This window comes from Plectropomus leopardus, chromosome 19, assembly GCF_008729295.1.
Source record: "Plectropomus leopardus isolate mb chromosome 19, YSFRI_Pleo_2.0, whole genome shotgun sequence".
NCBI classification, from domain to species: Eukaryota; Metazoa; Chordata; class Actinopteri; order Perciformes; family Serranidae; genus Plectropomus; species Plectropomus leopardus.
In genome coordinates, this window is record NC_056481.1 from 18,472,005 (window position 1) to 18,483,908 (window position 11,904).

At 37.9% G+C, this 11,904-nt stretch overlaps 1 protein-coding gene across 5 annotated transcripts in view; it reads right to left on the reverse strand.

Moving 5' to 3' along the window:
* Positions 1-10,202, reverse strand: part of LOC121958911 (myoferlin-like) — a 35,619-nt gene extending 25,417 nt beyond the window's left edge. For all 5 annotated transcript variants that reach the window (XM_042508092.1, XM_042508088.1, XM_042508090.1 and 2 more), the window contains exons 1-7: positions 10,004-10,202; positions 9,002-9,057; positions 8,513-8,604; positions 2,016-2,124; positions 1,812-1,905; positions 1,552-1,709; positions 131-259 (exon numbers count right to left, since the gene is read on the reverse strand). In XM_042508092.1, the coding sequence (XP_042364026.1) occupies positions 131-259; positions 1,552-1,709; positions 1,812-1,905; positions 2,016-2,124; positions 8,513-8,604; positions 9,002-9,057; positions 10,004-10,091 (726 nt within the window). In that variant the 5' untranslated portion in view covers positions 10,092-10,202. The remainder of the gene's footprint in view (positions 1-130; positions 260-1,551; positions 1,710-1,811; positions 1,906-2,015; positions 2,125-8,512; positions 8,605-9,001; positions 9,058-10,003) is intronic.
* Positions 10,203-11,904: the final 1,702 nt, after the last annotated feature.

Genomic DNA, 11,904 nt, shown 5'->3' on the forward strand with positions numbered 1-11,904 from the left:
CTTTAAGCACTTTTCAAACTTTACAAAAATATTTCAAGTGCAAGGTAAATTTAATAAAAAGGAACAAGTTTTGTTAATTTTCAAATCTGTGTCATCTGTTGTCTCTTCGTGTAAGGGTGAAGAAAAGCACCTCGTCAAAGAACGGGTTGTTTCCCCTCTTGATCCTCGTCCTGTGGGTCTGTCCGCACACATTAACCTTCACCACCGGTTTCACGTTGTTGCCAGACAACTGACGGGCCTCAATGATCCGCACACGAATCTGAAAGATGCATAGAATCACAATATCAGTGTGGATGAATGTATAAAACTCATGGCAGCATCAGATTCTGACCAAGAGCACCTCAGTTTCTTTAAGTACACGACAGACTTTAAGATACATAACCAGAATAAACCTAAACTAGCAAGAATTAAAGGTTGTGGTCACCAGAAAGCAAAGTAAAATTTCAATTGAAGAAAAAAAAAAAAAAGCTGAAGGTGAAAAGTCTTTCTTTTTACTTGCAGATTGGAAATTATTTTTCAGTAATTGTGCCAAAAAATGAATTCTAAAAATATTTCAGCCTGATTGTTTTCTTATTGCTGGCTTTCAAGACACCTTTTAGTGTGACAGTAACCTACCAAAAGCAACCTGTAGTAAATCATTTTCATTGTTACCATGATGAGTGCAGCTTATTTTTACATTTACATATTGTGCTGGTGTCACAATGTGGACAGCTTTTTAAAATTTTGAATATTTCCATACTGTGGTACTGTCCTGCTCCACATGCCTTTGCAAATTGCCCCATTAGTGTTTTTAATTTGAATATGGTTATTTTGTAATAAAATGAAAGGAAATCGTGCTTGCTAATGATCCTCTAATCCTCACGCACAAGCATCTATGTCTGATAGCAGGTAGGTGAATACGTGTGCAAACAGTAATGCACGCTGCTACACTAACTGCACAATCAGCGAGACTGGTTGGGCCAAAAGCAACACAGTATCACCATTTTTTACCAGAATTGCTTCACTTCTCTTCAAATAGAAATGTATGCCATCCGAATAATTTAAAAGAAACTTTAATAACATAGCACATTGTACACGTAGTAGCTTTAAATGTTTAATTACAAGGGAATGAGAGAGTTTGTTTAACTGTGGGCTTTTCTAGACTACCTTTTAAACTGCACAGCAGACCTAGTACATAGAGGACATAAAACTGTAGACAGGTGTCCTTTTAGTGTCCACATGAGTGTCTAATGCTGTCCCTTGGGTGTTTTGCTGCTGAAATATTTGTGTACTCCCTGATCCATGCAGTTCATAAGAGATACATGTCTGTCTTCCAATGCAACATGTATGCCTACATGCAACGCTGCTTTTTCCCTTTTTACATATGCTTGTTTGTGTTTTTTTCCCCAGTATGCTCTGTGGTTTGCTGTCATATGTTTTCTTTTTTTCTGTATTTCAGAAAAATCTCATTTTTTTTCTATTCTTAATTTGTGTATTAAAACAAAAACAATGCAGGAGGTGTTAGTGTGGAAAACTTAATATAGCTCTTTAGCACATCACTACCAAACTGACCTGGAAGTCTTGAGGTTTATTGACTAGTCGGCGGCGATTTTGTGCCCTGGCCAGCCGATTGCGGAGGTTAGCCTTCTGACCAGGGGTTGAGGGGGCCCCTGCGGAGCCACTTTGGCCTCCGTCTGGTAGAGTCTCATCCTCCTCCTCACCACCACCACCTAATAACCAGAAAAAACAAGATGATCAAATATCTGGCATACCTCTAATCAAAATTAATGCTATCACTAAATCTTTATTGCTGCATCACTTCATAAACATACCAGCGTCCACTGTGGCATCTCCGGCTTGAGGGTCATTGAGGTTTGGCGTAGCGCTGGCTGGAGGGTCGTAGCCAATCACAAGGTCGATTGTAGCCTGGAAGGAAATGATTGGCTGGTCTATTATTTTATTCATGTCTTTAAAGGAAGTTAGACTTCCTGTTGCTTTTTTTTTTTTTTTTTAATTAATAGAAGGAAAAAACTTACTCCAATACTCTGTCCACTTTCATTGACCAAAGGAACGTTTTTGGATGGTAGTGATCTCATTTGACCTGCGGCAAGGTCTCTCAGAGAGATTTTGGCTGACCCAAGGAATCTGGATACAAAAAGAAAACAGCAGGGAAACATTATATACAAAAAAGATGTATCTAGCCAAAATATAGTAAGAGTAAAAAGAGTATACAAGCCCAACATACAGTATGTGCAGTATGAGTGTAGAAATGTACGAATCTTATATGATTATGCATATGATATTTACTTTTTTTCCTTTTCTGTACTTTTTCTCAGAGGGTTACTATTTTTGTCTCTCACTGTGTATTATGTTGTTGGATGTTTATGTGAAAAATATATATATATTTTTATGTAAAAAAAGAGATTAAGATTCAGATACTTTAATTTAATGTACAGTATATGTGACTGTTGTAACGTGCTTGTTGCTGACGATTCTGCACTGATTTCCTGCAATAAAAAGGGCAGAAGTCACCACAACATATCGGTAATCGGGTTACAGACCACACAGAAATGAGACGCTGTATGTGCACTTAGTGAAGTCACGTTCACAAAAGGGGCATATAGCAGGTCACCACCCAGAGCTAACAAACCCTGCCTGCTCAGACAAACAAACGCACCCCATGAGCCAGCGCACAGTCAACACCACACAGAAGCTACCTGCCAGTGAATCACTGTGTGTTTAAATCATCTGAGAACTGAAATGAACCAATTCTGCCTGTTGACGGTCATTTATGAATGATTGTGAAGGTGTTCAAACTAGAGCACCTATTATTTTTCCATTTGTCACATAAAAATAAACCTGTAAAGTTGGCTGAAAATCACAGATCACCACCTGCTAACAAAAAAAAACATCCCTGTTGTCTGCATTAGTGAGTCATTTGCCTCTTGCGAACATTTTCCTCATGGTTTGTTAATGACAACATTATCTGAGAAATGAATAAATCATTGACATTTTAATGATTAAATAAAAAATAAAAACACTACTGAATCAAATGGTTGTCATGAAAAGGCTGAAGGAAGGACTAAATGTACCTAGAGCTGCTATGAGAGCTGAAATGTAACAATCGCATTCCTCTGTCGACTCTTATTTCAAGGACAAAATTAAATAAAAATTGAACAAGGCAAAGTGTCTGTTAGATCTCACTGACAATAATACTGGATTCTTGTTAGACAAGTACAGTAGCGTTTTCATGTCGTGTCAGTTGAAAAAATTGTTCAGAACAGTTTGTTATTGCTTGTGGTTGGTTGTTGCGTCTGTTTTGGTGTGCAGCCAAAAACCACACAACTCAACGGGTGGTTTGTTTACACTCAGACACTAATAAGTTAATATGAAGGCAACAACAAACTATTAACTCTGGGAAGACTTTTTTTTTAACCCAAATTTCAAATGTTGCCAATGAACCACGAGAGGCCCGGATATTTGAAACACAGATTTTTCTGTTATGTTTATATGAACGAGGATAAGCTAAAAACTAAACACCTCTTTGTACAATGCAATACTGTTCCACAGCACCTCAAACTGCATCTGTTCAACAAAAACACAAACATAACTCTCATGAAGGTAGGATTTATTGCAAAACTGTGGTAGGAGACTATATTGCTATTAACAATAAACTGGCAACTCAGTGTATGTCTGGCTGAATAAAACTATGTTCACTGTTCACTGTTGTGTCCAAAGTAACAAAGTATAACTATAGGAATGCAGTTAATCATTTAAACTTTATCATGCTTTGGGTGGACAGAGTAATATTATTTTGGCAGCATTCCTGATGGGAGGAACCACAGATCCACTGACACAACTGGACGCTCCGAATTGAGACACATCCAAAGCTGGCCAGAACTTTAAGCTTTCCATTGGACTCAAATATTTAAAATGATGTATTTTTCCCCATTGCTAACCAATTTTATTTGGCCTGGATAGGACAAAGAAAACCATGCTGCAAGAAGCCAACTAAACTTACAATAGGTAATTTGAACTTTACAGTTATTAGGAAGGCATTTCTATAAATGTAACATTTGGAGGACAAAACTGATACAGGGGAAGCATTAGACCATAAGAATTGTGCTGAAGTAAAGTTAGATAAATACATAATTCAATGTACAATTACTCAGACAGCTGCATATCATGTTACCAACCCTCAAGGTCACTAGAAAAGTTTTTGGACAGAGTTTTGCTGGGAGGAGAGAAGATGGAGAGTTATTGTTTTGGCAGCATCACATCAGGAAGGAGGCTGACACAGGGATTCTCCGAGGAGTCAGTGACGCTATAAACCTGGTATGTAGCCTTGATTCTCACTGGGTGACCAACAATGCCTATATGTTCTACTATAATGGCTTCTCAGCTATATATTAACAAGATTTGGACTTCAGGTAGGATGTGACTCATCCACTCTCCAATGAGTTTTTCCGTCTCAAGGAGCTCAAGGACTGTTAGACATTTGAAAATCCAACAATAATTTCTGTTTTTAGTTTCTGGCTATGACAAGCAGTGTCATTTTAGCATTTTTTTTAAAGAAAACATGCACTCCAAAGCCATTTTCCCATTTTTTTTTAAATATCCAAAAATATAAACATATATTAAAAAAAGAAGAAAAATGCTCAAAATGTTTTAAGAAATTGCATTTGCCCTGTATAAAAATAAATTTTAAGAAAAAAAAAAGACAGAAAATGGCCAAAATTGTTTACATTTGCTATTAAAAAAATCTCTCAAAATGCCTTACAACAATACTTTCTTTAAAAATCTGGGGTAAAATAAATACAACTTTACTTTACAGTTGTATTCCAAAAGTGCTTAAAAAATGATTTGACATGCCTCGTGGTTATACATGAAAGGAGAGAAAGAACATGGGGGAATTAAGAAACTATGCGATGTACAAATTATTAAAAGCAACCAAAACGTTATCACACATCAATGCATATTAAAGCTACGTTGTGTTAAATTAATGTAATTTAATTTAGTGAACACAACAAAGTTTCTGGATTTTTCCTAAACCTTACTAATTCCATTACTTTTCCTGGAAAACGTGACTTTTCCAGGTTTTCCATGACTGTGGGAACACTGCAGATACTAGGAAAAATTAAACCCTGGATTTAAAAAAGTTTGTTGGGTGACCTGACTCAAATGTTGGGTTGTCCTTTTTCATATATTTTTCATGTTACTACTCCTGTTTTCAGCTTGACTGCATTCTGATAAGAGCATTCAAATATAAAAGAGAGTCATACAGTAAGATTGTACGGTGTTAAACCCTGACTGGCAGTGACACTGGCCTGAGCTTCTTCCAAAAGACAGGGGAAATGATCACTGCCCAGTACCATGTGTGTATTGTGAACAGAATATGTAAGTCATGCTTTGATGCAATATTTTCCCCATTGTATTCTATGTAAACACACAGTGGAACGACCATAACAGACCGACTGCTGCCAGTCGCTGAGTCACAGTGGAACAACCCACCACAGCTGAATCCCCACGTACAAACAGTCATCCACAGACAGGGTGAAATCACGTGCACGCAGTTATTATTGGATGCACTGTTTTTCCCTTTTTCACCTTTCTATAGCCAGTGGAACAACAGGCAGTAGTGCATTTTGCCACCATACTTCTCGCAGCTCGACTAAGCAAGTGCGTCCTTGGCTGGGATAAGTTTCAAATATTAACATCCTCCGCCTAGAATAATTAATCGTCTTTCACAGTTCAGTGAGGATGAGTGTGATACATCTCAGATCTGTGACTTGGGTGTGAAATCAGCAGCCATAGTTCCATGATTATGCATCACATTTACTAACAGAGGTTTCAGCTTAAAATCGAGAAGTACTTTTCATAAACAAGGTAGGTGAAATATTTGGACAGACTCACCGTCTGACTCTGCGTTTTATAAAGACGGGAAATGAAACAATACTCTGAGGTTTCTGATGTGAAAACATTTTTACAACCATATCCTGACAAAAAAAAAAAAATCAAACCTGTTTTTTTGCCATCCCCACATTTGACCTTTTTATGTGCATTGATGCAGAACAAGTTAACATTTAATGGTAATGATGATATTTAAGAGGCCATTTCCCTGTTGTGTGAGTTATCAAAAAACTAACCGTGCATTGACTTCTAAGTCTGCAGCACTGTTGCAGAGCTTCAGTGTATTTCTCTAGATAATGTGAAAATGGATAACATTATAAAGCTGTTTAAGAGTAGCATGCAAAGCAGGCGCAAAGCAGGAGATGACAGGAAATTTTGTGAAACTAGTTCATGGTTAAAAATTAACTGTCTTGATATTTTTAACTGTATTCATTTACTTTAGGGATGATAATGTCAGTCTGCCAACTGGTCCACTACTTTGGTCTGGACTGAAATATCTCAACAACTACGACATTAAATTGTTGTAAAATTTACTGTAAATACTAAGGGTTCCCACAGGATAAATCCTAATGACTCTGGTGGGCCTCTTGGCATGTGCTCAGAGCCACCAAAGTTCAAAATCAAAGTTCTTACTTATTCAGTGAAACAGTTATAAATGAAATATCTATTGATGGACAGCCACTAAACTCTGTACAGACATACAGAGGATCCATCCTAACGACTCCACTGATCCCCTGCCATTTTCTCTATGAGGTTTGTATTTTTGTTTTAATTCAAATACCTGAAGTATTGGATGGGTTGCTGTACAACCATTATTCATGGTCCTCAGAGGACATATTGTGATGGTGTAATCACTCTGGTGGTCGCCTGAATTTTCATCAAGCACCATCATCATTTCAGAATTTGGGGTTATGAACAAACTCATGTGAAAATAATGACAATCCCATTCACTTCATCAGTACTTTGTGTGCTCATTAACAAATGTAAATATGTTAATCTGCAAACATTACCTGCTAAACATCAGCATGCTCACTGTTAGCATGTGCTGACTCAAGCACAGCTGTGCTTTAAGCTAAATGCTTAAAAATACATCCTCACAGAGCTGTTGGCACGGCTGTAGACTCATGGCTGAAGTCTTGTTTTGGCGTGTCTAAAATACTTTAACACAGTGGTTCTCAAAATGTGGGGCGGGCCCCCATGAAGGGGATGGAGCCACTGCAGGGAGGGTGTGGATGACCAGGAAGAGAATAAACCTATTCACATCCACTGAATAGGTGTAAAGAAACTAGACATTTTGTCCATAATTAAACTCATAAATTCACTGTCGGGGAAAAATCGATTCGAAGATCTTGTGATTAAAACTGTGCTGCTGTTTACACAGAGGGAACTTTGTCCTTCACCGTTCCGCTACCTTTTTAAAATTAAGTTAGTTAGGCACACACTCATTGCTTTTTTCTTCTGGTTCCTCCTTTGTTGCCATGACAACAGGGATTACCCAAAACAGCAGCTGGAAAACTATTTGAGAGAGAGAGAAGTCCTCCTCTGCTCCCACTGTGTAGATCTTTAGGGAGTGTGTCAGCTGGGCCAGCCCAGTGGAAAACTTTACTCTGTTTAACACGGACTCGTGTGCTGGAGAGGCACATTTGAAAAGCTCCTCCCTTAGTTATGACTGTCCCATGCATTGGGGGAACTTTATATAAAGCTCAAGAACAGGAAAATATATGTATATATACATACAATACATGGTCTCTTAGACATTAATTATAAAAAAACAGATACTTTCATGTGCTTTGTTTTCCTACTACAGACAAGACTTTGATCGCAGTAATTAGTGATGTCGAGGAAACATTCTTTGTGGTTGGTCCAGATTGGTCCCATATGTTACTCTGGCTTTATATGGAAGCAGCAACGTTGAACTGTTTTGGGGCAACGTAGAAGGATTACAGCACCAGTCCTCACACAACATTAAAACTTTTCATTCATACTGTACCCTGCTGCACTGCGATTTCACCGCTACAATAGTTTGGCAAATAACTACTGCATATTTTCCTTTAACATTTGAGTCATTGTCCTCTGTGACACAGCACCACAAAAATCCAAAAGAGTGAGAGAGAAAACAAACAGCAATTCATCCAGTCATTGTTACCCAATCAGGATCAGCCATCCCACACAGCCCAGCAAGTCCCAGCATGGCAAGCAGGGTGTGAGGGAGCAGAGACAGCCAGCAAGATCATTCACACACAGCGTTACTATGATAATATCTAGCTTACTTTTCTTGTCTGTTACTGTGACAGTGTTGATAATGATGTGTATCCTAACCACAGGTGTTGGTGGCATGTACAAATACTTATTTCACAGCCACTGTATTTCAGATTGAGACTGGCCTAATGACAGCTTATGCTGGACAGCCATTGACATCCGTGCAATTGAAAACACTGTTGTAAACCAACCTGATACTAATAAAAAAACTCCTTTCCCCAATAAATTCTTTGTTCAGACAAGATGTTGTTTGCACTGTGATTCAGGGAGATAAGGCACACATCTTCTTTTTCATCACTGTGATCTGTCTGTTGCACAAAAGCTAAACAGAGAGCTTGGTCTCAAGGGATTGTATTGCACTTACTTATCTTTCCCAAGAGTTTCATAGTCTTTCACAACCACGTCTATGTAGGAGCTTGAGTCCAGCGCAGTGCCCTTCAGGTCAAACTCAAGCACCTGCAAGACAATATGTGGGATAAGCAGTCAATCAGATATAGTACTTCAACTGCATGTTATGTCCTGAAAAAGCAAAATTTTATCTAAGAGCAAGACCTTTAATTGACATAACCTGAGTAAATAATGACTTGGAACCCAGCTGCAACAACAAACTCCTTGACTTTTCCATATCAGCTACATAATGTTTTGGCATAGACGATACATACTGTGACAGTCATATGATGATTGTCACAGTACATGTTTACCATGTGATTTTTAGTGCTGCATTTAAAGACGGAATGTCTTAAAGTCCAGAAATTATTCCTGCTTTCTTTAGCAGCTGATTAAAAAATAACTGATAAAAAAAAAAAAATCAAAGCGAGACGTGTGCATGTTTTAATGTGTGTGAGAGATTTACCTCGTTCCAGACAGGATTCAGCTCACTGTCAATTGCTTTTGTTTTCTTCTTCTCATCTGAAAGTGAAATACTTTTTTGTAAATGTTTTTCAAAAAACTCATTTAAAAGTAAAACACTGTAAGGTACAAGATCTCTGTAGATTAGTTAACACATAAGTCAACAAAGTCCAAGAATGCATTGACAGTCATTTTACCCACATGTATTTCTGAAGTTAAATTATTTCTCTATCTAAACTTCTTTAGAGTTTTGCATGCTTGATGGTAAAAGTGATAGTTGGTGTCAGTGGGCTACAGTTTACTGGGAAGAATGGGAAATAAAGAGAGAAGCTGCCACACCTGTATGTGATGATGATGACAGGGGTACAAAGAAAACACCTGAGAGTAACCAGGGCTGATTGCTAGGATCATTTCCTCATCAAGGAGCCAATGACACACTCTGTCTGATACCATTTTAATTCAGTAGCCGAGGGCTAATTTCCCTGCAGTTTCAAACTCATCTTTAATTTCTATTCGAGGCATCTTTTTTTCCTCTCTATTATCACATATATTAACTACATGTCCAAGCATGGTCCCTAACCCAACTGTCTTTGCATCTGGATGTGCTGCAACAAGTTGGAAAAGCTTTCAGTGATGCAATAGTAACCTATTGTGCAGATTACGTTTTTTAAACATGCACACTGCATTTAAAAGGCACCGTGGTGACACTTATAGCCACTTTTTAAATTCTAAATGGACTTTTGGCCTCCCATGCAATGCACAAGAAAAACTAAAGAATGACACTGTATATTAGACTATCAGATAAAATCTCATCAAAGCTATTAAGTCCATAGAGTGACGTCATGCTTGTTGAAAGTCTAATTCACTGAGTAACTATAAACTTACAATTTAGTCTCAAAGACACACTCCACATCCGTCTTGAAGAACAAATACTAGGCAACAAGTGATGATTTCTCTTGCATTGCTCACAATGAAAACTTTTTAAGAGTTTTAAAAAGAGCCTTACCTTTAAATATCACAGAGGTGATTGGATCAGGACTTCCAAGCTTCTTTTTAGGCAGCCCTTTAGCCGATTCTACTACAACACGCAACATGGTCACAACAAGGTTAAAACTGATTCAATCATTAAAAATGAGGGATGAAATGGGGGAAAAAACGTCTACACAGGTTTGTCGTGCTTTGGCATCCTCATTGCCCCATCACTGAAGCAGACAGGGCAGGGCTGAGGAAGTACATTTCCAAGTCCCGTTTGAGAAAGCGAGGGGGAAATAGGGGCGGATCACGGGGGTGTAATTATTCCGAGTGGAAGTCAGTGTGCTGCTGCTGCCATCGTGTGAGTGCAGCTGAGAAGAGATGGCACAAACTTATACCACTGACAGAGGAAGGGACAGAGTGTTTCTAAAGTTAAATACAGAAATAAAAATATACATTGTAACGGCCTAAACGACTGTTTTGTTTTGTTAGTTCAGTGTCTTAAGGTGCTATACAGGGCATTTCTGCCAGTCTGGGGGTTCTCACTGTGCCCCCTGCACGTTTGAGCGCTGATCACATATTTTGGCTTTGGCTCCATCTCGTGGCCCCACCGCGCAATAGCATGTATAATTGAGAGTTTGCAATGGGAGTGGGCAATTAATGCTGCTGCAAGGCTTTTTAAATAAAAAAAAAAAAAAAAGCAGAAAAAGTCTGAAATGCCTTTCAACAAAAGCAATACCAAAAACCAACAAAAGAGTATATATTTGCAAAAGAAATATAATGCAACTTATCAACCCCACCTCATTCTCCACGCTACCTTTAAAACATTTTTTTCTTTGTGTAGAGTAAAAGAGTACAACTGCTATCTGATATTTTGGACGTGTCTCCATATAGTGGATGTATTGCACTGGGAGGACTCATCTTACATTATCGTATTACTACGGCAAGTCTTTACGTTAAAAATAGAATAATGAAAACAAAACAGTCTAAAAATCGTATTTGTAATTAAAAAAAGATCTGAATTGCGTTGCATGAACAAGCACAAACAACAACAAAAAAACATAATGTATGCAATTGAAATATATTGTAACTTCTTAACTCTCTCTCATCCTCCACTCCAACATAAAAAATAGTTGTTTTTCTTGTGTAGAATAAAACGGACTACAACTGTTAATTAATATGTTGACTTTGGCTCCATCTAGTGGCTGTGCTGCTGCAATAACATGTAGGCCTATATTTGAGTGGTAACAGTGGGCTTATCCCAATTTAATAAATAGCCTACCTTATTTTATCATACAAGGTTCTTTGTTAACCACAGACCCCCCCACCCCACCCCCCACCCCCCCACCCAAAAAAAAACAAAGTCTTTAAAAAATGGAGTGTGTGCCTGATTTTTGTATTGTACAATACATTTTTAAACAATTATATTCCAGCTTTCTAACATCATGGGAACAGCAGCTACAGTAAATACTAGCATATCTATAGTAATGCTGACAAATATGTCCCCATGAATTTGGTCAAAATTAATTTAAAATCCACTTTTGTTTTACCTTAAAAGGCAAACATAGAAAAATAGTCAGCTTGTTTATGTTAGTAGTTCTATCTGCATTTTTCTTGCGATGATAAACCCAAATATGCACTGAAAAAATGTATATTTACCATGTGCCATTATTTTCGATTGTTGATCACTGGTCACTGCATCATATATCACATGAATTATGTAGATATTTGAGCCAGTTAGTACAGGCTACCAGTGTATGTATGTCTAACATTAGATCAGGTGCAAGGAATTGCCCAGCAGACAAAACTCCACAGGGACTTGGGTACCTTCATTAAACATGGTGAGAGGCCACTCTAGCTCAGTGAAGTGTTGTGGGTTGCCTGGCAATAATTAATCAGCATTAGTTTTAAAAGTGACAATATCACAAAGTATTA